The 24,848-nt window shown below is 42.9% G+C and overlaps 1 protein-coding gene and 1 long non-coding RNA gene across 2 annotated transcripts in view; one reads left to right on the top strand and one right to left on the bottom strand.

Annotated features, from left to right (window-relative positions):
• Nucleotides 1–1,643: 1,643 nt before the first annotated feature.
• On the bottom strand, nucleotides 1,644–15,246 carry LOC147580154 (uncharacterized). The gene is made up of 3 exons (XR_015251889.1): nucleotides 14,546–15,246; nucleotides 12,367–12,536; nucleotides 1,644–2,143 (listed from the first exon to the last, which is right to left on the bottom strand). It is a non-coding gene; the product is annotated as an uncharacterized LOC147580154 (long non-coding RNA).
• An 8,710-nt stretch (nucleotides 15,247–23,956) lies between these two features.
• RYR3 (ryanodine receptor 3) overlaps nucleotides 23,957–24,848 on the top strand; it is a 530,733-nt gene continuing 529,841 nt past the window's right edge. Inside the window, 1 exon segment of the mRNA XM_086710284.1 lies at nucleotides 23,957–24,235. Within this exon segment, the coding sequence (XP_086566410.1) occupies nucleotides 24,185–24,235 (51 nt within the window). The 5' untranslated portion in view covers nucleotides 23,957–24,184.

Below are 24,848 nucleotides of genomic sequence, written 5' to 3'. Positions count from 1 at the left end.
AAGCTCCAAGCTGGCCAGGAAAATACCTTTAGTCACTGCCTGTTACATCCCCAGGAAAGTTCATATTCTCTGGCCTCAAGGATCTGACTGCTCCTCTCTCCAATCTGACTTTTTATACCACAGCCACACTGGACTACATAGTCTAATATCATCTCTGTCTTAAGATGTTCCTTCATACTGGATCGTTCTCTCCACTCCCATCTCCCCAGTTGATATATACCCTTCACTGTTTCCCCAGAGTGAATGCAAATATCACCTGAAACTGTCCATATTTTTTCCCCAGTCATAGAACCATTGTCTCCCTTTATGGGACTTCTTTTGGCTTTCTTTGAGTTTTATGTTATCCCCAGCAAAATTAGGATGGATTATGAAACACAAGTCTATGAACACTTAGAAAAAAAAAAGGAAGGAAGCAATCACCAGAAGCCAGCTTCTCGCAGTGACGGCAAGCTCTATCAGCATAATCTCATCCCCTTCTGTGATAAGGTCATAGGACTAAAGACTCACGGAAATAATAGAGGCATCCCCAACTGAGCAAGGTATGTGACCAAGACTTACACTGTGAACAAGGTGTAGAAATATAAGCAGCTTATTACTGTTGACATACAGATTCCTGGCCTCTGGAGCTCTCCTCCCCCTAAATGTTGAGCCACTGATCCCCCAACAATAGGTTCAGCCTTACTCGGAGGCTATCAGGGGATCTAGTCTGGGTCACACTTGTGGCCTGTCCAGCTCTGTATCTGCTGCCTTTTTAGTCTGCTTTCTTGCTTCTGAAACCAAGTCCCCACTAGGTATCCAAGTTCTGGTAACTAGACCCAGTTCTTACTGGCTTTCTATACTGTACTACTTATCTTTGTTGCATTCTTGATCTTTTATTAACTCTAACACCACGCATCGATTCTACTATATCTTCCCCTGGGAATTGGAGTCCTGCCCATGAACTTGACCAACACTTTTCACGAGATCATAGATTGTTTTCCTGGTGCTAAATGTTCCCCTGGATTTGCAAATATCTGCCCTACCGCTCTGCCCATTCACCTTTTAGATCAAGGCCATTACATTAGGTAGTTCTCATTTTTTGCCTTTCCCACTTGATTACTTGATTATTGTCTGTTAACATGATTTCCAGATACTGGCTGATACTTGACTGGGTTCTTTCTAGCATTGACGTGCAGATCTGCCTTCTGATGCCAGGCTTCCCCTTTGGCAGGTGTGCTTTTATATGTGGATCCTTTCCAAGTTATCCTAACCTGCCATTCCTGGCCATAAATAGCCATGCTAGCTCTCATTACTGCAGAGTGTTAGCTAATTAAACAACCATATGTGTGGGCTGTTGATTGCTGGATCAGTGTCAATTTGGCAGGACACCTCTAGAGAATACTGAAGGGCTCTGGATTTGGTGCTACACGTCAACCATTTATTTTAATTTTTTTCAATCAAGGACTAGGAGGAAGGTAGAAAAAATGTTCATCACATTTTGCAGTATCTGTAGCCTGGGGAAACACTGAATATAGACCTTTGATACTTTAAGAATATTCTAAGACTACTATAAAAGAAACACTGAATATAGACCTTTGATACTTTAAGAATATTCTAAGACTACTATAAAAGGGGAAAGCAAAGAATATAAATATTAAAACTGATCAATGTAAAGACCTTTACTTAGGTTCTAAACAAAATTTCTCAAGTACAGGAGAGGAAAAATCTGGCTTACAGTGATTTATAGTTGACAGGCCAGCAACACAGAACTACAAGTAGCTCCTTTTTACACGAGCTGCTTCTTATCCTCTGGGGCTTCACTTGACTTTTCTCTTCTGTCTTAGAAAGTCCTTCCCCATTCCTTCCATCTGCTCAACTCTTTTGTATCCTATGAGACTACTGCCTTCCCTAGGGGCTTTGGTCCTCTTCTGTGGCCCCTGTGTGTTCTCCGTCATTGTATTAACCACGTTATGTAAGAGGTAGATGGCCTATGTCCATCTCCCAAAGGAGCTGCGAGAACTCTGATATCTGGACATAGGTCTTCTTCATCTTTGATAGCTAGTGCTTGGCCCAGAGCATGGCACATAGTAAATGTTGATTAAGTAAAGATGCTGGAACAGGCTTTGTCCTCCTAATACTTTCCTCTTCTTCTTGGGGCTCACCCCTGGAAGACAAAAAATTGGTTCAAGTTACCTCTCTGGATTCCACCTCTGAAACTTTTTTTTATCCTCGCCTGTTCCTTATGGAAGCCATTTCAATATGGATCTAGATTTTTATCTCAATTTACTCCTTAGATATTAAGTTTCTAAATTTCTCTTGCTTTCTGGCCTGCACTCATCTAGGACTTCTATTTTGATTTTCTCCTTAGCCTGGGTTCCCAAACCCAGAACAGGAACCAGCCTGTTTACTCCTCTGCCCACATGCCCAGATTCTGTCTGGAGACCCATTAAGTGCAAGAGGCATTTCCTTAACTAGCGCTCCCTTGTCCCTGTCTCCCCACCATCACAGACCATGCTTCCCCTGGCCAGGATGATGGCTGGAACAGCAAGAACTAGGGCTTTAGTTGACTTTAAGTATAATATAGATGCTACAAAAGCACATACTTTTGTATAATTCATTAGTAGAAGTATAACAAATATCATGAGATAAAGTAGCCCCATTATACTCCAGATCCAATATGGGCATCATATATACAGATAATAAAAATATAATCTAAAGAAAGCAAACCAGAATGCAGAAAGATTTTCAGTGCCTCTCTGGGAGAACATACAACCTAGGGGAAGATTTATATATATATATATATATATATATATATATATATATATATATATATATATAAATGTGTATACACATCTCTATGACCTTAACACCCTTTATATAGTATTATATACTCTGTGTATATGTGTGTGTATAATATATATATATATATATATATATATATAATGCTATATATAGTTTAATATATATATGCTAAGTATTAAGAAAAGATCCTGGATGCCAAATAGTCTATTGAGCATTTATATACTAGGAGAGAAGCTGGACTACATAATTTCTAAGCTCTCTCTACTATCTGAAATTCCAATCCTATGAACTTCCAGAGTAGCCATTTCAGCCTGTTTTCTATATTTATACATGTAGTTTTCTGATTGGTCCTACTATACGACAAACTGCTTGCATACAGGGATATTACCTCCTAATCACCGTTGCTACTCTTATGAGGTTAAATACTTAATATACAGATTTGCTCCATAGATATCTGATGAATAAATGGATAGGTGGATGGATGGGTGCAACAAACAAAAGCATGTGGGTTCTTTAAGGAGGTTTTCTGTGATCTTAAGAAATCCTTTGACTTTTTTCCTCTAATTAATAAAATGGACATTAACTAACAGCCCTACTGGTTTGCAATGCCAGAGGAAATAGCTAATGTATGAATTTAAAGATACCGGAAATACAAAAATATTAGGCAAAACATCGTAAGAGTACTCCATCAATGAATCTTTGTTCCTGTTTCAAATCTCATTAAAATTTGACTTTCTGGGACGCCTGGGTGGCTCAGTCGGTTAAGTGTCTGACTTCAGCTCAGGTCACGATCTCGTGGCTCATGAGTTCGAGCCCTGCGTCGGGCTCTGTGTTGTCAGCTCAGAGCCTGGAGCCTGCTTCAGATTCTGTGTCTCCCTCTCTCTCTGCCCCTCCCCCACTTGCGCTCTGTCTCTGTCTCTCGAAAATAAGTAAAAACTTCAAAAAAAATTTTTTAAATGAATAACGGTTAAAAATTAAAAACAGGTTTTTTTTAATCCCCCCCCCCAAATATAGAGTTTTATAGCAGACATTTAAGGCTCAGATGCATTTTTATCTTAGATTAATTTTTTTAGACTATGCCACATTCCTTGTAAGAAATCTTTATGGGGCCATAAAACCTTTTTGTGGCATGCATTAGAACATATTAACTGAATAATATAACTTTAGTTATATTACCTAAATTCAATGAGATAAATGAAAAATGTGTACTTCATTAATTATCAGCAACAATAGCATAAACACATTCTTATTAAGAGTCAAAGCAAGGGGTGCCTGAGTGGCTCAGTCGGTTAAGTGTCCGACTTCAGCTCAGGTCATGATCTCACTGTTGGTGGGTTCAGGCCCCACTTCGGGCTCTGTGCTGACAGCTCAGAGCCTGGAGCCTGCTTCATATTCTATCTCCCTCTCTCTCTGCCCCTCCCCCACGTGCACTCTGTCTCTCTTTGTCTCTCAAAAATAAATGTTAAAAAATTAAAAAAAAAAGAGTCAAAAAGCAAGACGTAATTCAATTTTTTAAGAGTGATATGAGTTTGTGCTTGTCATGGACATCTTTTGAGTTATCTGCCCCCACCCCCATCCTATCCACCGTATTCACAGCTCCAGTTGTATAGACCTGTGTGAGTCCCTGACCAAAACTGGATTCATTTCATCACAGACTCTTTCTCCAAAATCTGAGCTTGAAATTAGCTGTGAGGCTCTTTCCTCATAGCAGTGCCCATAACATGTTAACCTCAATGCTTACTTTTGCCATATTTCCCACTGTCTTCCAAATAATCAGAGGAAAATTTCCCTATGCATTTGCTATTTTTATAATTATCTTTATATTGTGTATGTACATATTATTGAGTCTATGCTGATTACAGTCTCCTGGAGAGAATTAATATTGAGTTAATATTAATTTCATTAATATTTGGGTTACAAGTTATGTTGGAGGTGGTTTAAGAAAAATAACAGCAAATTTGTTTTAAGACTATTGGGGTATCTAGTGAAATCCAAAAACACACAGCCAGATAATGACAGTATCAAGATTAGAATAATGTTTATTGATTAATCTTGTTGCTTGGACAATTACTGAAACTCTATTACTAAATTTTTTTTCTTTTCTCTTGAACATAGTCGTTCAATTAATCTCAGTAATACAGAATCCCTATTAAAGACACCTCTTTTGATATAGTATTGCAGTAAATATTCCTTAAGTTCTTCAAGATCCCAAATTGCTTTTTGAACTCTTTGCAAGAAATTAAACAGGAACCATAATTAGATGCTTATGATTTCTTCGTTCTGCAAAGTTGTGAGTTTGTATTTGTTCTATGTGAAAGCGCTGTAGAACAGAATACTGAACTTCTATCGTAGAGGTAACAGAAGATACACTTTGTGAGAAGAAAGATTAGCTCCATGCCACCAGAGGGCGATCTAACCTAATTTTGTAGAGGTGTGAATCTCAGGAAGGGCGATTTAGAATCTGGAGTGAGCTCCAAATTGCTGAAAACATATACTTAGAACAAGAACATATACTTAGAAAATTAAAATAAGCATGCCCACAATCTCCCACTTTTTCCTGTTCGTACTTCATTGTTTCTAAAAATCCAGTTTCATTCATTAAGAACTTATTTACTGTTCACTACGCGCGTGACATTTTATTTCTCATCGTGATTATTTTTAATCCCCGCTATTGCCTCATTGCTGTCGGAGGTAATAACATAACAGAAGTGCTTCTTTAGGTAAAAAGATTATGTAGAAAATAACTCATGACAGTGTTTGAAACTCACTGCGTGGAATTGTAGGTGGCCCTGCACCGTTCCTAACATACAGGCCCCCAGGTGGGGAGCCTGTCCGTAGAGGCAGGCTTGATTTCAGGGTTGTGAGTTCAAGCCCCACATTGAGTGTAGAGCTTACTGGGGAAAAAAAATTCACTGAAGCACGTGTTCCATTAGCTTCCCTGTTTCCCTCCCCACTGTTGTTACAGCAAGAGTTCTGATAGTATTACCCAAATTCCTACCAGACAAGTAGAAAGCCATTTCCTCCTTCTTTGTCAGCTAGTAATGGAAACAGCCTATGAAACAAAACGTGTTGTTATACCCTTTCCTGGGCATTTTGCTCTTCTGGTGAAATAATCTGCATTCTTTTTAGCTTCTTTGCAGAAGAACTTTTCTAGCATTTTGGCACCATCTTCTAGAACAAGTGGATTGGTCCAAGACATTTTCAGCACACTCTTGTCCCAACCCCCTGCATTAGTCTGCCTCTTGTGGTGCCAAGTACATCACTGGTTAAGTGGCAGGTGTTTTCTTGTTTACTTTGGTTTTAATTCAAGCCTATCCCAGAGCCAACCATTCAATCAGAATTCATGCTGCTCTCTGTTCCTTCAGCGGCACGTGAAAGCAGTCCCCAAACCCTTCTCCAGACAAACATCCTATCACTCCCTGAAATCTGCCCTTTGATTCTCAAATGCAGCTACTGGGCAAGTCACAGTCCCCTCCCTGCTGAAAGATCTTTTTTGGGCCTATGGCTGGCACAGCCCAGCTTGCAGGGGCCTGAGAGGGGGGAGCCTTTGAAGTTAGGTGGCTACTGTCCTCGGCCGGTGCACATCGCACACAGCATTCATCCCTAATAATATCTCATGAAGACAATCTTTCCTGGGAAACAAATCAGGCAGCCGCTCCAGTCTATGTGATAGGCTTCCAAGCCATGTGTCACACTGCAAATATGTGCGCATCAAGGGGTATGTTTTCCTGGCTCCAGACCTGAAAACAAACTCTGTCCCAAGACTTAGTCAGCAGCCCAAGGACCCATAGCAAACAGACACAGTGCCCGGTCAAACCCATGCACTTTCTGCTCCAGCCAGAGAAGCACCTATTCAAGCACAAATTGGATCTTGCTGGAATGAAGGGGGATTTTGCAAATTCATACACAGCAGGTCAAAGTGGAAGCACGTTTTCTTTAGTAAATGAGTGGTCGACCTCTCCTTCCTCCTTTTCCTCCAACTTCAGGCTTTTTCTGAGAATGAAAAAGAAACAAAACAAGATCTGTTTTTTCCTTTCCCATTCTCAGCAAGGACTGCGGGAAACAATAGGTCTCTCTAGTGCTTAGCATATTAAATATTAACTACCAAATAAGAACAGAAAGTCCCTTTCCCAGCCCCGCTTTTCTGCCTAATACAAAGAAATATTAGCTATCTAATAGTAGTTAGCCATATTTTGTAGGTCTTTTGTTGTGCTGGGCACCCATGATAAGGACTTGCTATACATCACATCATTTAATTTTGACCACAACCATTTCAAGTCCTATTACTATTATTCCCATTATACAGATAGGGAAACTGAGGCTGACAGAGCAAATAGGAAATTTGCTCCAAATCTCACAGCCAGTAAGATGAGCTCTGACTCAGTGCTTGGAACCATACTCTAGTCTGGACTTAAAGGCTGTACTCAAATATAACATGTGTACAAGTAGTACCTTGAGTTCTATACTGTCAGTCACTTATCCATAGTTCCTCTAAGATCCCAGGCTATAAAGCTGCAATCCTATCCTGCCTGTTTCTCTAACCAAAGGAAAACATCAGAATCTCCTGGACTCAGTGACTCCATGGGCTAATAAGGAAAGGCTCCAGGCTCCAGGTCTCCCAAACTGTTTGGGTTCTAGCCCTTGAGATTGACAGTACGCTTCTTGAGCGATGTGGCAGATATCTCCTTATTCTAAATTAATACTTCTTGCAGAACTGAAGATTAATAAAAATCAGTCAGTAAACTTTACAGAGTGTGTTTTGTGTGCTCATGGTCCTGCTGGGCTCTGTAGAAGATCATAAGGAATATGAAAATGACCTCTGATGTGGGTTTGGCGACTAGCAAATGGGACAGACTTGAGGTTGCATGTCACTCTAAATTGTTCCAAATTCCTAGGGCAACCAGTCACCCCTAGAGGCACATTGTGCTTCATGGTCCAGAAGAAACATAATCAATGATCCTTAGCAACAGTTTCTTAAGCATTTTTAAGGTTTTAGGATTCCTTATACTCTTTTTTTTTTTTTTAACTTTTTTGGATACTTTATTTATTTTTGAGAGAGACAGAGAGAAAGTGAGAGCAGGGTGGGGGGGAGCAGAGAGAGAAGGAGACACAGAATCTGAAACCTCTCCAGGCTCTAAGCTGTCAGCACAGAGACTGATGCAGGGCTCAAACTCACAAACTGTGAGATCATGACATCGGCTAAAGACAGACCCTTAACTGACTGAGCCACCCAGGTGCCCCAGATTCTTCCTCACACTCTTAAAAATTGAAGACACAAAGAGCTTTTGTTTATGTAGATGATGTCTGATGATCATATTAGAAATTAAAACATAGAATTTTAAAGTTATTTATTAAATCTATAGTTATTTTGAAGTAACAATAATATCCTCATTGCGTGTAGCATATTTTATGAAAAATAACTACATATTTATGAAAAATAACTACAAATTAGTGAGAAAAATGGCATTGTTTTACATTTTTTCAAATCTCTCTAATGGATGGATGACTTAGAAGAGAACATGATTCTTGTGTCTGCTTCTTCGTTTGTAATCTGTTGTGATATGTTGTCTTGATTGAAGTATATGAAGAAAATACAGTCTTATACAGCTATGTAGCTGGAAAAGGAGGACCTAGCAGACCCCGTGAAAGTATTTTGGGACCCTCTAGGGGTCCTCAGACCACACTTTGAGATCAGTGATCTTTATGTAGAGTACGGGCACAGGTGGCTTGCACGGCTTAGCGTCTGTCTGAGACCACGTTTGGGTACAGGCACAGAAATGTAGTATAACTGTGTGTAGCCAATTAGGCAGATACCCAAGTTAAAGGATTTAAGAATCAAGTATAGATGCTCCTGCCTCAAAGTATTTCCCTTTCACTAACCCTTCCTAGGCCAAGGGATTCAATATACACCTGAAACTAATATAACACAGTACATCAACCATGCTGGAATTAAAATAAAATTTTAAAATATAAATAAAGCAAAAAAAAAAAAGACATTGAATGCTCCTGTTTACATGTAAATTCATCAATCAATCATCCTTAAAAATTTTTTTTTTAATGTTTATTTATTTTTGAGACAGAGAGAGACAGAGCATGAATGGGGGAGGGTCAGAGAGAGGGAGACACAGAATCTGAAATAGGCTCCAGGCTCTGAGCTATCAGCACAGAGCCCAACGTGGGGCTTGAACTCACGGACCGTGAGATCATGACCCGAGCTGAAGTCGGATGCTTAACTGACTGAGCCACCCAGGCACCCCTCATCAATCATCCTTTAAATAAACCTATATTAAGTGGCATAAATGTGCAAGTCTCAGAGCTAGGAACATAAATGTGAATCAAACAGAATAATAGAACACTTCTAGCAAATAGTTCCCTAAGAGAATGGAAAACATGACAAGTTAAGTTTTGATGGGACAGGAAGAATGGCTGGAAAAGTCTGAAGAGGATATTATTGAGGACTATTTCAGGCCATAGCGGTGGCCAGCATGGTATTACTTGAGGGACATCCATAATTTTCATCTAGAAAAAAAAAGTACCTCTGAAAATTCATTTCTTAAAGTTACTCGATTCTTCTTTTAACATGAAAATTCACTTCTCTGAGCTATTCAATTCTTTTATACTTCCCTCTCCCAACTGCTATAAAGATCGTTGTCAGAACTCTTGGACATTCCCACCTATGTCATTCAGGATCCTGCCAGACAAAAAGAATCAGTATGTTCTGTATTTCTTTACATATCTAGATTTAGATTTAAATTTATACACACATACATGCATATATGCACATACATATATATATGCATATATATTTATATTAATAAATATCATACGGGTGCCTGGGTCGCTCAGTTAGTTGAGTGTCCAACTCTTAATTTTGGCTCAGGTCATGATCCCAGGGTTGAGCCCCCAGTTGGGCTCCTTGCTGAGCATGAAGACTGCTTAAGATTCTCTCTCTCCTTCTCTCTCTCTCCCTCTGTCCTTCCCTTGCTTGTGCATGTGTGCATGCACTCAAATAAGTAAATATACACATATTTATATAAATGCATTTAAAGATTGATTTATGTACTTGTGGGAGCTAGGCAAGTCCTAAATCTGTAGGGCACACTGTCAGGACAAGAAAGCTGGAAACTCTCAGACAAGAGCTAGTGTTATAGACCACAGGCAAAATTTCTTCTTCTGCTAGGAAATCTTTTTCAACAGATTGCATCAGACCTTCTCAGATTATCCAGGATAATCTCCTTTACATACAGTCAACTGATTGTAGATCTCAGTCACATCTGCAAAATACCTTCACAACAACACCCTGGATTAGTGTTTGATTAAACAACTGGGTACTATCACCTAGGCAAGTTGACACAAAAAACTGACCATCATACCACCTTATTGTGAATTTGTTTGATGGACTCTTCCTTCCTAAAAACTTTTTTTTATAATTCTCTTATTAAAAATTTTTTTAATGTTTATTTTAGAGAGAGACAGAGCGCAAGCAGGGGAGGAGCAGAGAAAGTGGGAGACAGAGAATCCAAAGCAGGCTCCAGGCTCTGAGCTGTCAGGACTGAGCCCAACGTGGAGCTCGAACCCATGGACTGGGAGATCATGACTTGAGCTGAAGTTGGACGCTTAACTGACTGAGCTACCCAGGGCCGCCCCCCCCCATCCTAAAACCTTTTTTTTTTTTTTTTTAATTTTTTTTTTCAACGTTTATTTATTTTTGGGACAGAGAGAGAGCATGAACGGGCGAGGGGCAGAGAGAGAGGGAGACACAGAATCGGAAACAGGCTCCAGGCTCTGAGCCATCAGCCCAGAGCCTGACGCGGGGCTCGAACTCCCGGACCGCGAGATCGTGACCTGGCTGAAGTCGGACGCTTAACCGACTGCGCCACCCAGGAGCCCCCTAAAATCTTTTTATAAATTAAAATAGAAACACAACCTAGAGACTAAGAAGGATCAAGGATAGAGAGAAGTACAGAGCAATAAGAAGATAGGAAGAGAAAGCTGGTCCAGTGGGACAGGACTGGAGGAGAGACCAGTATGAAAGTGGAGACATACAAAACATACCACAGGGAGACATACAAAATCATAGAGGGAAAGACAAAGGACAAGAGGGGGAGGAGGGAAGAGTGACTTCCTGAGGTAAGCTGTTCTCATTGCTAACTTTAAAGTAGGAATTTAAAAAAATAATTATGATTCACAACTCTCATTTTCCTCACACTTACAGTTAATGCCATAGCTATGAGAGATTTCCAGGGAAGGAAATATAACTCTAGAGGCTCAAGTGATTTGAAACCAATTAACTCTAGATCCTGGCTAGAGCTGGCCTCTGGGCTAGAACTTCCCCAGCCCTACACTCTTATACTCTTTGTTGAGATAGATTGAGGTCTTCTGAATTTAACCATAGAGAAAATGTGTGAGCTCTCTCGTCTCTTGGTTAAGGTCATATCCGACTGTGTGGGAGGCATCCTTTAAGATGGCCCCCAGTGATCCTGCCCTCTGCATTCACGACTTTTGTATTATCTACTCCTGAGTATGAGTTGGACTTGGTGACTCACTTTTAATTGACTGAATATGGCAGTGATGGGATGTCACTTCTGTGATTAGGTTATAAGAAACTGTGACTTCCATCTTGGTAGCACTTTTGAATCTCTCTCTGAATCTTTTTGTTTACTTGTTCTAATGAGGCAAGCAATCATGTTGTAAGCTTCCCTATGGAGAAGCCCATGTGCAAGGAACTCAGGACAAGGAACTCCTCACAAAGGAGCTAAAGCATCAGTCTAACAACCCACCAAGAACTGAAACCTGTCAATAAATATATAAGAGATGTTGGGAGTGGAGCCTTCTCTCGTAAAGCCTCGGTACTAGCTGCCTTGCTTACATCCTGAATGCAGCCTGTGAGAGACCTTGAGTCAGAAGATCTTGCTAAGCCAAATTCAGATTCCTGCATCACAGAACTATGAGATAATAAGTATAGTTTTAAGTCACCAAGTTTTGGGATAATTTGTTACACTGTAACGGGTAACTAATATATACGGCCTGAGTTTAAATGCTACCATTTATTAGCTTTGTGACCTTGGGCAAGTAACTTGAACTCTATGTCTCAGCTAACTGGTTTGTAAAATGTAGACAATAAGAATAATACTGACTGCGTAGAACTACTCTCAGTCTAAATGATTTAATATATATAAACAGCCAAAGAGTGCCTAGCACACAATAAGTGTTAGCTGGCTACTGCTACTTTTTCTATCATCATCATCATCATCATCATCATCATAAGTTTAGGGAAGGATCACTGTGTATATTCCTCTAGAGAAACATGCATTGTCACCATCAGGCAATTGAGACTAATTGCTGTCCCTTAGGGAGCTGGCCTTAAATTTTCAATGTTAACTTCCCAAGCTCCTGCTAGCTTCATGCACTTCTAAATTTGGAATAGCACGTCCACATACACAGGTGGTCCCAGGGAGCCCAGTGCCTCACCGAGCCCAGAATATCCTACAAGATCTGAAGTATTTGGGAAATGTCTTCCACAGCCTTCTTTTCATATTTGATCCCTTTCATCATGATGCGATATTACCCCAGGATTTTAAACACCTGGTCATGGAGTTATCTGCTGAGACGTGGAGAACACCTCTGGTTTCAGGGATTGGTGAGCCATCACTTAAAAAAATCCTGAGCAAAGGCTGCATCTGCTGTGATCAATTCCAGAATCTTGAAGAGCCTTTTCTCTGAGGATGTTGACTGGGGTGGGTGGAGCGGGGTGTCTGCAAAAGGAAAGACCAAATTAAAGGGTCATTATTGATCATCTCCCTTTTCTTACATGTAGATGAAGGATAATATTTTACCCTCTCTACCTCTCTAAGCTGTCTTATTAGGAATGAATGAATGTATCTAACATACCTGTTATAGCAAAAGGAAGCTTCGAGTAATGAATACCTTTGATTTAAAAAAAACCTGCCAAATGGGGACAGATGGAATGTTGGGTACTAAATAAGGGTTGCAATTTTGCAGAAATGGGGCTGAACTCCGATCTCCAGGAATTCTTCCACTCCTAGAGATCCAAGAATGCCACAAATGCACCATCTGTTGGCCACGGTAAGAAAGCTGTCACTCAAATGGATTTCAATTTATTCCCTTTTGTCCCTTCCCAATTTGTTTTCCATAAGCTTGCAGCAGCTGCTGGGATAAATGTAGCGTTAGAAAGAGTTCTCATAGCTGTGTTGACACTAAGGGAGACTAGACAGCCTATAAATACAAGTGCTTGGGATCAGTGTGCAAGATCTGATTTGATGACCCCAAATTTAAAGCAATTAAGAGCTCTTTTTCTTTGCTTGAACCGTAGGCATCAAAGCATAGTGATTTGGTCTAGATTTGAAATCAGATACACTAGGGTGCCAATCCAAGTTTAGCCTCCTCACCTCTAAAATGGTGACAAAAACACCTACCTCACAAAGTTGTTGTAGCTATTATTATGATATTAGACACAGTGTTTAAAATGCACGGTCAGTGAAGCATTTGAGAGATTGAAAGCTGTATCTGCCTGGGAGTGGTAGTTTTAGGAGACGGGCATCACCACTAGCAAAATCACTTTGCAATTGCAGGATAACTGAGGGATTGTGTTAAGCAGGGGGCCTGGCCCCCAGGCCTTCACCATTGACAGCCAGCATCTAGATCAGGGAAACTCTTGGACTCAATCAGTTTATTGCTACCTCCGGGAAATTCTACCATGGCTGTGTTCTTTTAATTGAAAACTAATCATCCTATAAGGCTTAGTTTAATCCTATGTAATCCAATCAATGGAGCCTATTCTGATTGTCCCAGCCAATTGCAATCTCACTTCTCCAAACAACTTCCGCTCCAATTTACTGGATACTTAGTAAGTCCTAACCTCCTTTATCAATTTCGTTATAGTCCCAAGCTTATAGTTTGTGTCTAAAACTAAGTTGCAGTTCCTTGAGGATAGAAGTGGATTTTTACCTTCTTCCATTCATTCCCAGTAGTAGGCTATGAACTGTGATCAAAAACTACTCTGTGGATCTCTGAGATTCCGTAGGGGTGATTCAGGTACGTCACCTAGGATGAGAGAACTGGCTTCCCAGTGCCAAATCCTGGGCCCATAATCCCTTCTCCCTCCAGTCAGCTTCAGCCAGAAGAGCCTGGCTTTCATCTGTTTGGCCTTCTGACTTCAGTGATGATGATGATAGTATATTTATTGAGCACAGACAAGGTCCTCATGTATCTCCTTGGGCCCTACCACTGTGGGGTACTTGCCAGCCAGGTTTCCAAATGCCTGAGGGCTTTCTCTGGCAGCCAGAGCAGGTGGAAGGACCAGAGAAGTCACACCCCTGTGAACAGCCTTCAACCACTGACTAGAGATGGTATGAAAATACCCCAGCTTCCTTATCATTCTGGGAGTGACTCTGAGGTGGGTGTTCCTCACGGGCTCCCAGAGTTCGCTTATTAGATCAGGCTCCACTTTCTCTTAGTGGTAACTGGTTTGATAACTTACCTCTTGATGGCTTTCCCTTCCCTTCCCTGCCTCACTTCCCCATTATAAGTATTTCCAGGGATCATCTCCCAAATCCTTGTTTCAGGGTCTGCTTCTGGGGAAACCAGACATGAACTCAGCATCTGTTCATTACCGATCATGATTCTAAAAGCTTTACAGATATTGACTCCTTCAATCCTTCAGCCACCCTATTAACTTTTTTATTCATTTTATTTTCATTTTGCATATAAGGAACTGGAGGCAAGGCAACGTTAATTGTATTACCTGAGTTTACAAAGTTAATATGTGTTGGTGGCAGGACTCAAAGCACAGGTTTCCCTGATGAAGAGAGTGAAATTTGTTGATCCAGGTAGATATGCTGCCCATTGAGTAAGAATCACAGCTTCCTCCGGAAGGCCTTGGCAAAGCTCCTTTTCTTTCATTAACTCCTGAATCCTGTCTTTGCTTTTAAATGTTTTAAGTCTGGACAACTTAGAGGTGACTTTTTATTGGAGATGTTACTTGTTTCTTCCAATACCGAGCTCAGTTTGGAGGCCAGAGGAGGGGCAGTGCAACAGGGAGAAGCAGTGTGTCCTCGTATCTTGACCGAGTGGCACTCATCATTTCTGCTGGTTCCCTTGCCGGTGTCACTGTTCCCAGGAATTGCTCCTGAATGGTACCTATAACAGGGATGGGGGAGGGGGGAGGGAGAGATAGGGAGAGAGAGGGAGAGAGAGACAAGTCAGGAGAAGAAGTCAGGTGGTGTGGAGAAGGACGGTTAGTAGAGAAGGCCCTAACTTGTGTAATGAATTCTGTTCTAGTCATGTTGTATTTGAAGAAGTGGTGACACACAGTTGGAAATATTCAGCATGTAGTTAGGAAAGTGACTTTGGAACTTGGAAGAGTTGATAAAATGATGTGGGCTTAGAAGTGGTGGTGGGTGAGGTGGGAGTCATAGGAGAGGAGAAAAATTGAGCTGATGGAGAATGAAAGTCTAAGGATGGAATCTTAGGGAATGTCGATGTCTGATGTCGGAATGAGGAAGGGAAGTCGTCAAGGGAGGCAGAGACGTAGAAGGAGAGCCAGGATGGTACTCCCCAAGAATGGGCCCCAAGGATGTCAGTAGTCCCAAGCAATAGTTACTAATCAACAGGGCGAAATACCTCAAGGGTCAACTTGGAGAACAAGGACCAAAATGAAAATGTAGTGCTCAGGATGTGTCTCCTAACCTTTGAGGCCAGAGACTAGAATGTAGAGGTAGAAACTAAGAAGAAGAATGGTATGGAAAATGAGAAATGCAGTGTGTAAGTCATACAATTTAGTGAATCAATCTTTTACTTTTGTGAAGGGTATTCTAGAATCACCACAAAATATGGGCTCCACCAGTCCCCAAACTTCTGTTTAAATGTATAATAGATGTTTAATGAGGAATCTTTATGAGTGACCTCAATTTTAACTTTCTGGTTTCTTTTTTCTTTTTTTTATTTGTTTGTTGTTATTGGCTTTAAAGACTACTGAATAATCCCTTAGGGAACAAGTTCTTTAACTAGTCACTAGAGAATCTCCTCACATGTATTGTTGCTTTTTAAAAGAATTAGACCATAGCACTTAATATCACAACTTGATAGAAGATAGCATAATTATATTTGATGATTAAGAAGATACTCCGGGATCTTTCTGTACCTCTGGGCCATTACCCTGAATTCCATTACAAAGAAGTCAGAGAAAATAAATACTAGATGAGGAGCCAGGATATCTGGGCTTTAGTCCCAGCTTTCATTAATTTAGTTTACCTCAGAGAGCCTCAGTTTCCTCATCCTAAAATGAGATTGCCTTTATTGGTGATTCTCAAACCAGTACTGATCTCTGATGATGTTTTCATCTCCTTCAGAGCAAAGGAAGGAGGGAAGGAGAGAGAGAGAGAGAGACACACATTATGTAGTGAGTTATTAAAAAAGTCAAATTTGTTTATTTTTAATTCTAAGACTTGTCCTTTCTACTGGTATGTTAAAATGGCCTTATCTTTTATAAAACAATGGTCATGGGCATTAGCAGTTGGATTTTTTTACATGTTTATTTATTTATTTATTTATTTTTTGAGAGAGATAGAGCACCAGCAGGGGAGGGGCAGAGAGTAAGGGAGAGAGAGAGAATCCAAAGCAGGCTCTGCCCTTTCAGCGCAGAGCCCATCTCTGGGCTTGAACTCACAAACCATGAGATCATGACCAGAGCTGAAGTCAAGAGGCAGATACTTAACTGACTGAGCCACCCAGGCACCCCAGCAGTTGGATTTTTAATGTGCTCAAACAGCAACATAAAAAACCAGCAATCTCCTGGTACTGCAGAACATTTTCTCTCAATTTTTACTGGTCCATGGACTCACTGGTCTCAAATGCTATTTCCTCTTCAATTCTAGATTGAACGTAGCAGGTAGAGTTTGGGATGAACACCCGGTGTTGTATAGAAGCGATGATTCACGGGAATCTACCCCCCAAACCAAGAGCACACTGTATACACTGTATGTTAGCTAACTTGACAATAAATTATATTAAGAAAAAAAGTCTGACTTTTATTTGGATCTCAGGTGAGAGTAACAGGTTCCTCAGCAGCACTGCCTGTCTCCCCAGCTCTTATTAGAATCTGGGGGCGTCCTGCCGTACTTGTCAGCCGGAGTGACATATTGCACAGGGATTTCAAACATAGAGCTCACATTCCAGGACAGTGGAGTTCTGAATGCCAACAGGAAATTGTGCATCCTGGCAGTGTAGTGAGAAAGAAGCTGTGCTTTGTTAAATTCCTTAAATCATTTTAAAGGAAATTTTACCAGCTCAGAGATACTGGAAATGAGATCTGCTCAGAACAGCCTGTAGAGACAAACTGAACCCAGGGTTGGCCGTAGAAACATACTCGAGAACCAGAAGAAACATTTTTTACCTAAATTGTTACCTACGGAAATGTGGGTCTTACCCTGGCACCTGAAATAAATGACACCAATCTCCATTCATTTCCTTCCCACTATAAACCCGCCTATTTCAGCAGGACTATTAAAACTGTAGCGGGTCAGAGCAAATTGTTGCTAGCAGCAGCTTCAATAAATCTGTGCCTCTGAACTGCAGGAAAAATTAAAATGCAGAAATTAGAAATCAAAGGCATTGAGTTTAGTGTGAGAATTATCTGATTAACTATACTTTCATAATCCCCTAGATCTCAATCTCATAATGCCCTAGGGAAAACCTGAGGCAGGTGGGCACTGACAGTTCCACCTTCCAAAGGAAGGCATGAATTTCAATGTGCCATAGCAACAGAATACATTTCTCATTAAAGATGCAGACATAATACAGCTCAGAATAAAACTTCCTAGGAAACAAACACCAAAAAGCAGTATTGGTGTTCACAGTTAACTTGCAATGCATGAGACATGCCTAAAATGTTTTCTTATTGGGGCAGGAAATTGTTTCCTGAAATCAGGGTCATTGTGGCTTTTTGGGGGGAGTTAAGGCCTCAGGAAAAGTCAAATGAGAATGAAACTTTAAGAGAGGCAGGAGCATAGACAGACCCGAAGGGCAGGCATTGGAAACCAGTACAAAGGAGGAGGAGGAAGGGACGATCTTCAAGAGCTATCTCAGGATTTTGCACTGAGCACTTTTACACTAAGTCATTTAATCGCTATTTTATATCACTAAGTCATTTAATTCTTAAAATAACCTAGTGAAGCAGGTATTTTAACCCCCATTTTACAGAAGATGAAATAGGCTCTGAGAGTTGAAACCACTTGCTTGGGGTCAGGCAATCCTTGAATTGTAGAGTCTTATCCAGGACTCAAATCCTCATCTATCTCATGTTGACCTTTGCGCTATACAATAAGCTCGAGAGGTTAAACAGGCATTGACCTGGAGGTAATTGCAAATGAGCCACCCTACTGCTTGGTGGCTTAATCTATTGTTTCAACAAACTGGTCCCTGTGGAGACACCTAGGAGATGAATTATCTCCCTGTATGCACCTCATGGAGATCTGCCTCCCAGGCTTTTGCTAACACTCAGAAGCTGCCCCTCCTTCAGTGGTTTTGTTTCAGGAGCCTTTCACCAGGGTGTTGTATTAACTTTGACCTTATTATGTAATCTTCCTATCTTAAGGTGTCAGGAAAAAAAGAGACATTTCTATGTGTTTGGCTGCAGGAGGTATATCCTTAGCTGTGGATCCTTGCCTGTGTTAAGTGTTGCTATGTCTGTGACTTTTATGAGAGCTAAATGGATAACATCAAGAAAATAAAAATGTCTTCTTGTACCTGTCCCCTCCCTAATGAAGAAAGGAATTCAAGTCTTTTTTGGTATGGCTTCCATTTCACTGGACCAAAGAGATACATCGATTTAGTAGTTTTATTGCAAAGATCTTGGGAACTAATGATAATGATTTCTTAACATTAAAAAAAAAAAAGACTTCTGTAAGTGTGTATGCCATCCTTCCCTGTTGGTACCAAATCAAAAGCAGGTGTCCTTTTAAGAATTATTTCTGTTCATGAGCTTGGCTGGTGACAGTATTTTCTCACCCTATCACCAGTAACAGAGCTAACAATTTAAATGCTTGAATACCTGAAGAAAAGGAACAGAAAGGTGGTTTTTTTTTTTTTCTAATGGAAAAATAAATCTTCAGTCAATATATGGATAGTACTTATGGATATGGTAATGTGTCAAAAAAGATGGCGGCTAGCAGAGGTCAGCTCCTTCACCTCTACAGTTCTTCCATCATTGCCTTTTATTTTATTCATTTATTTATTTTTTTAACGTTTATTTGTTTTTGAGACAGAGAGAGACAGAGCATGAATGGGGGAGGGTCAGAGAGAGGGAGACTCAGAATCTGAAACAGGCTCCAGGCTCTGAGCTGTCAGCACAGAGCCCGATGCAGGGCTCCAACTCACGGACTGCAAGATCACGACCTGAGCCAAAGTCAGACGCTTAACCGACTGAGCCACCCAGGCACCCCAATCATTGCCTTTTATACTTCCCCTAAGTGGAGCCTAAGTCAAGGCAGACCAAAGTCATGAGCGCGATTAACCGAAGAAATGTGTTTTCAGCAAATAGATGACTGCTGTTATTAGGAGGTGAAGCTGAAAGGGATATTGAAGACAGATTCAGTGTTGTGTATAGTCCAACAAGATGGGTAAAGCTTATCTTGATCAGCTGTGGACTCTTAACTTATATGTCTCCAAGCATGGTAGATCTCAGTGAGTGACCAGGCTCAGGCTTGCCTTACAAATGGCTAAACCAGCAAAGGTTTGAAATTCTTGGCCAGAGTGAAGTGGCCAGGGTCTTTGGCCAGCAAATAGAGTGAAGCTAACTGGCCCTCCTGGAATTGAGTACACAACCCTAGCCTCATTAACACCGCTTGGGCAATTGACCACCATTAGAAAGCATAGCAAATGACATACTGAATTATGTGACCATGGCCTCTTTAGTATTTTTAAAACTGTATCAATCTTGCTGGTAAAAGACCTATAAGAAGCCCTGTTATGTGAGAAAATCCTCAGGACCAAATACTTCACTTGAGAATCTGCCAGAGGGGAAATAAACACGAGTTTTATTTCAGTAATAAGGCTTCTGATTTTTGTCAAGCCTTTAAGAATTATATATGGGAAAGGTATAGAAGTGCTGAAAAGATAAAAACGAAAAATTTCTAGTTTGGCCCCATAGGCATAAGGTTGTTATTATGTGCTTCCCAGCTGCTGTTGATATTGGCCGCACAGCACCCCAATGTTCAAACGCTGTTGGTTGGCAGGGCTGGCTTGGAACAACTCAAGCATCTCAAAAGTATTTTATTGCTCTGTGGGCACCTTACTAAAGGTGATGGCTGATGGCTAATGGCTGATGTCTTTCTCTATCAGAGAAAGTGTTTGAAACCTGGGAGGCTTGTTTTTTTCCCCGATTGGCCTATAGTAGCTGCTATATCCACTAAGACCTAATGTCCATCTATGAAGAATAACTCACTTTTGGAGAAACTCAATTTAAAATACAGGGTGTGGGGATGCTGGGTGGCTCAGTCAGTTAAGCTTCCAACTTTGGCTCAGGTCATGATCTCACAGTTTGTGGGCTCAAGCCCCGCATCGGGCTCTGTGCTGACAGCTCTGAGCCTGGAGCCTGCTTTGGATGCTGTGTCTCCCTCTCTCTCTGCCCCTCCCCTGCTCACACTCTCTGTCTCTCTGTCTCTCAAAAATAAATAAATGTTAAAAAAAAATGCAGGGTATGGAGGAGTAAACCTGATATGTGGGGGACATAGGGTGGTGGGGAGGGGGTGTATGAATCTGACTTTCCCCCCATACCGTCCTAGAAGCAAGGTGGTCCAGTGTAAAAAGTACCGAAAAGTATTAGGCTTGGACTCAGGCAATCCAAGTCTGGATGCCAGCTCTGTCACTTACCAGATGTGTAAGTTTAGGCAAGTAACTTAACCTTAGTTTATTCTGTCCTAGACTTGATGGGAGAACTAATAAAAAAACAAACATCAAAGTCTAGTGTCTGAAATCTATCTACCAACCTACCTACCTGTCTTCTCTCTCTTTCCTTTCTTCACACTCCTTCAGCATTTAGTTATCTATCCCTGAGGTCAAGGATTTTGGCTGTCATAATCAGTGTTTAATCTGCAGACCTGGATGAATTGAATCCTAAGGTGGTGAAATAATTTGATTACCCGACTACAGCATAATTATTGATGATTTTGGGGGGGAATCTTAGAGAATGGAAGAGGATTTCACATAGAGGTGAATGTCAACTTTCGCCACACTTTAAACTGAAACCGTAGGGTGAGAAACTATAGGCTGAGCCCCAGAATAAATCCTGGACTGGGTAATTAAGCAGCTCCCTTTTGAGCACACCAAAGAAGTGCAAGGATCACCAGGAATCCAAGTAGATGTATCATGGTGTTATATACTTCTGTTCCATTTCCTTTTTTGGTGGAGTTGTTTGACTGATAAAGCAAGTAGTATCCCATCTATGTATCTTGGTTTCAGTAGAGTATGTGAAAAAGGCTTTTGTAGTCTCCTCATGAACAAGAAGATATTTGAGCTGCAAAATAATATATTTAGAAAAGTTCTTTACCTCTTGAATAATCATAAACAAAAATATAAAATGACCGGAGATGGGATCTAGTGGTATGCCAAAAGTACACCACATCATAGTTTAGTGATAATTAGCACTCTGGATGGCATAATATAGATTCGAAAATATCTTTTTTTAGAAGTTTTTTATTTGGGGGCGCCTGGGTGGCTCAGTCGGTTAAGCGTCCAATTTCAGCTCAGGTCATGATCTCGCGGTCTGTGAGTTCGAGCCCCGCGTCAGGCTCTGGGCTGATGGCTCAAGAGCCTGGAGCCTGCTTCCGATTCTGTGTCTCCCTCTCTCTCTGCCCCTCCCCCATTCATGCTCTGTCTCTCTCTGTCCCAAAAATAAATAAACGTTAAAAAAAAAAAAAAAAAAAGTTTTTTATTTGTCTTGAGAGAGAACGAGAGAGAGAGTGAGCAGGGGAGGGAGGAAAAGAGGGAGAGAGAGGATCCCAAGCAGTCTCCGTACCATCAGCACAGAGCCTAACATGGGGCTCGAACTCATGAACCGTGAGTCTTGACCTCAGCTGAATTCAAGAGTCAGGCGCTTGACTGGCTGAGCCACCCAGGTGGCCCTAGATTCAAAAATATTTTAAAGGACCAGATAGGGACAGGAGTTACTAAAATAAATTAAGAAGAAATATTTTTTAAAGTTGATACTTAAGTACTCGGACATGGCCAAGACAGGAGAGGTTTGCGTTAGGGGTTCATGTGGGAGAGAAAACAAAACAAAACACAAAAGCTCTAGAAATTCTAGTTAAACATAATCCTAATAGGTACCATTGGTGCTGTTTCTTTTTTTTTTTTTTCAACGTTTATCCGTCTTTGGGACAGAGAGAGACAGAGCATAAACGGGCGAGGGGCAGAGAGAGAGGGAGACACAGAATCGGAAACAGGCTCCAGGCTCCGAGCCATCAGCCCAGAGCCTGACGCAGGGCTCGAACTCACAGACCGCGAGATCGTGACCTGGCCGAAGTCGGACGCTTAACCGACTGCGCCACCCAGGCGCCCCCCCGTTGGTGCTGTTTCAAAGCCAGTCGGCTATGAGGCAGCGTGTACAGATTGTCCAAAAACAAGAGGAGAGCACTGCAATCTAGGAAGAAGAAGACAAACTGGAATGCTCATGCATTAACGATAATTGGGCTCTGAAAACCATGCCACAGGTAATGGTGAGGGGGAAGAGGGTGCAGCCAGAAGAAGGGAAGTGGGTGGTAGGTTACAGAAGGGACCATGACATGTGCCCTCCCATAGGTGGAGGGCTACAGTGTGCCGAGGGTTTGAATGATTCTGGGCAGGCTTCAGGAGAGGTGTGAGGGCCAAGATGGAGCTCTAGAAGGAAGCAGTTTGGGTACAATTTAAGAAAAACATGATTTTTCTTAGCACTTCTTGTTTTTTTTTGAAGATGTTAAAGATATCTCTACACCCGACATGGGACTCAAACTCACAACCCCAACGTTAAGAGTCTCATGATCCACGGACTGAGCCAGTCAGGTGTCCCACCATTTCTGATGTCCAGTAGGAAATGTGGGACTGGAGCTCAGAAAAGGTCTTTTAGGCAGAACCAAAAGAGAGGTCATCCGCAAGGCAGCTATGAAATCCGTTAGGGTCTCTAGTGTCCTCTGCTACTGTCAGCCCAGAATTGTCACCCATACATCTTCTGGTTACTCTTCATCCTAGGTCTGGATCTCTTCCTAGAGCCCCTTCTCTTGAATACTTCCCTTACCCTGGAGCTTCCTGGCCAGCAGACAGAAGGTGGCACCCTGTACCCTCAGCTTTAGCCAGGATCAATCCTACAGCCCCCAACCCTGGAAAACCACCCAAGGCTGGGTGGCATGTCAGCAGCCCAAGGACCTGGAAGAGGCGTATATTCCTCTATCCCTTTTAGAGTCCACAAGACTGCACCCTAAAGTGTACATGAGGGCTTGGCAAAGAGGAAGGGTTCTGATGCCACCTGACCTCTGAATTTCGAATGGAATGGGGAGCCCCAGAAGCTTCCTGAGGTACAGGGAGCCCTTAATCTGTCGAGCAATAATAGGGGGGTAGTAAAATGTACTCATTAGATTTGAAGAGGAGAAGGGGCTCTCTCAAGGTGAGGAAAGGGCTGTCCAAGGAGTTGCAAACTTTGTTACGAATGGACAGCCACCCTCCATCCTCACTGCACCGTCTCTCTCCCTGCCTCTCTTTAGATTGTAGGCACACCTCTCTCTGCCGTCCTCGGTTGGGGGTCCGAACAACACACTGGGGTTGGAGCAACGCATTCGTGTCCCAAACACAGACACACACGCACACACGCGCACGCACACACACGCGAGGGCAAAGTGGGCATAGCGAGAGGGCTCTGACGCCCAGTCTCACTCAGCATGCTGGAGCTAAGCAACTGGCCTTTGTTTGTGAATCGGAGCAGGGTAGGGGGCACCCTCTCGTCGCTGCGGAGCGCGCGCCTTGGCTGGGCGCGCGGCGCGGTGCGGCGGTGTGCGGGGGAGGCCCCACCGCACCCCACCCCCCGGGTCCCGGCGCCGCCCCCGCCCGCTCCGCGCGCTGGGCGCTGCGCTCTCCGCCCGGCCCGCGGCCGCCGCGCACTTGGCTGGGGCGAGAGGCGAAGAGGGGTAGGCGGGCTGCTTGGTTGGCGTTGGCGCTCTGCAGTGCAGTGGAGTGTTAGCCCAGCTCCCTATATGGTCGGGGATTAGCTCGGCGCTGCTGAGGCTGAGCCAGGAGCGGGAGGAGGAGGAGGAAGAGGAGGAGGAGGAGAAAGAGCGCAGCAGCAGCCAGCGCACGCCGAGCGGCTGCTGGGGGAAGCAGAGGCGCCGGAGGCTGGGGCACCGCCGACGCCTCGGGAGCCATGGCCGAAGGGGGAGAAGGAGGCGAGGACGAGATCCAGTTCCTGAGGACTGTGAGTCTCCGCGGCGGGGGCGAGCTGGCGGGCAGGTGGGGAGGAGCGCGGAGCGGGGCGAGGAGGGGCTGCGCTGCGCCGGGTGCCCTATGCCGGGTGCAGGTGCCCGGCGCGTTCTCCGCACCCGCTGGCTGCAGAGGCGGACCAGCCACCCACCCGCGGGGCCGGCAGCGTTAGTGTGGGAAGGGGCACCTTCTCTTGCCTGCCCCTACTTCCCCTACCGCCACCCCCACCCCAGACCTCCACCTCCACCTCTACTGCTGTCCAGGCAACTTGCTACTTGATCCGAAACCTTTGATGCCCAAACTTCCAGCCAGGGTTTGCTCGTGTTTGCCCTAACCTGGAGAATCAGAAGTGGAAGATCTCGCCCCAGAGTCGGTCCGCTCTTCCCCCCACCCCCGCAACACTCCGCCCCAGCCCCCTGCCTCTTCCGAGGTGCCCCCACGCACCCGGGAACCGCCGGAAAGATTCAGCGGGGTAGGGGCGAGCGTGGGGAGCCGAGTGCGAGAAGCAGGCGCAGGCGCTCGGTCCCACTCCTGGTATCACTCGGAAGGGAATTCACCCAGCGCTACCCCTGGCACGTTAAGCCCCGAACCGGCAGCTGCTGCTGGAG

The sequence above is a fragment of the Puma concolor genome, chromosome B3 (genome assembly GCF_028749965.1).
Source record: "Puma concolor isolate L17-30 chromosome B3, mPumCon1.1.hap2, whole genome shotgun sequence".
NCBI lineage: Eukaryota > Metazoa > Chordata > Mammalia > Carnivora > Felidae > Puma > Puma concolor.
Note: the sequence above shows the minus strand (reverse complement) of the source record. Positions and strands in the feature narration are given on the sequence as shown.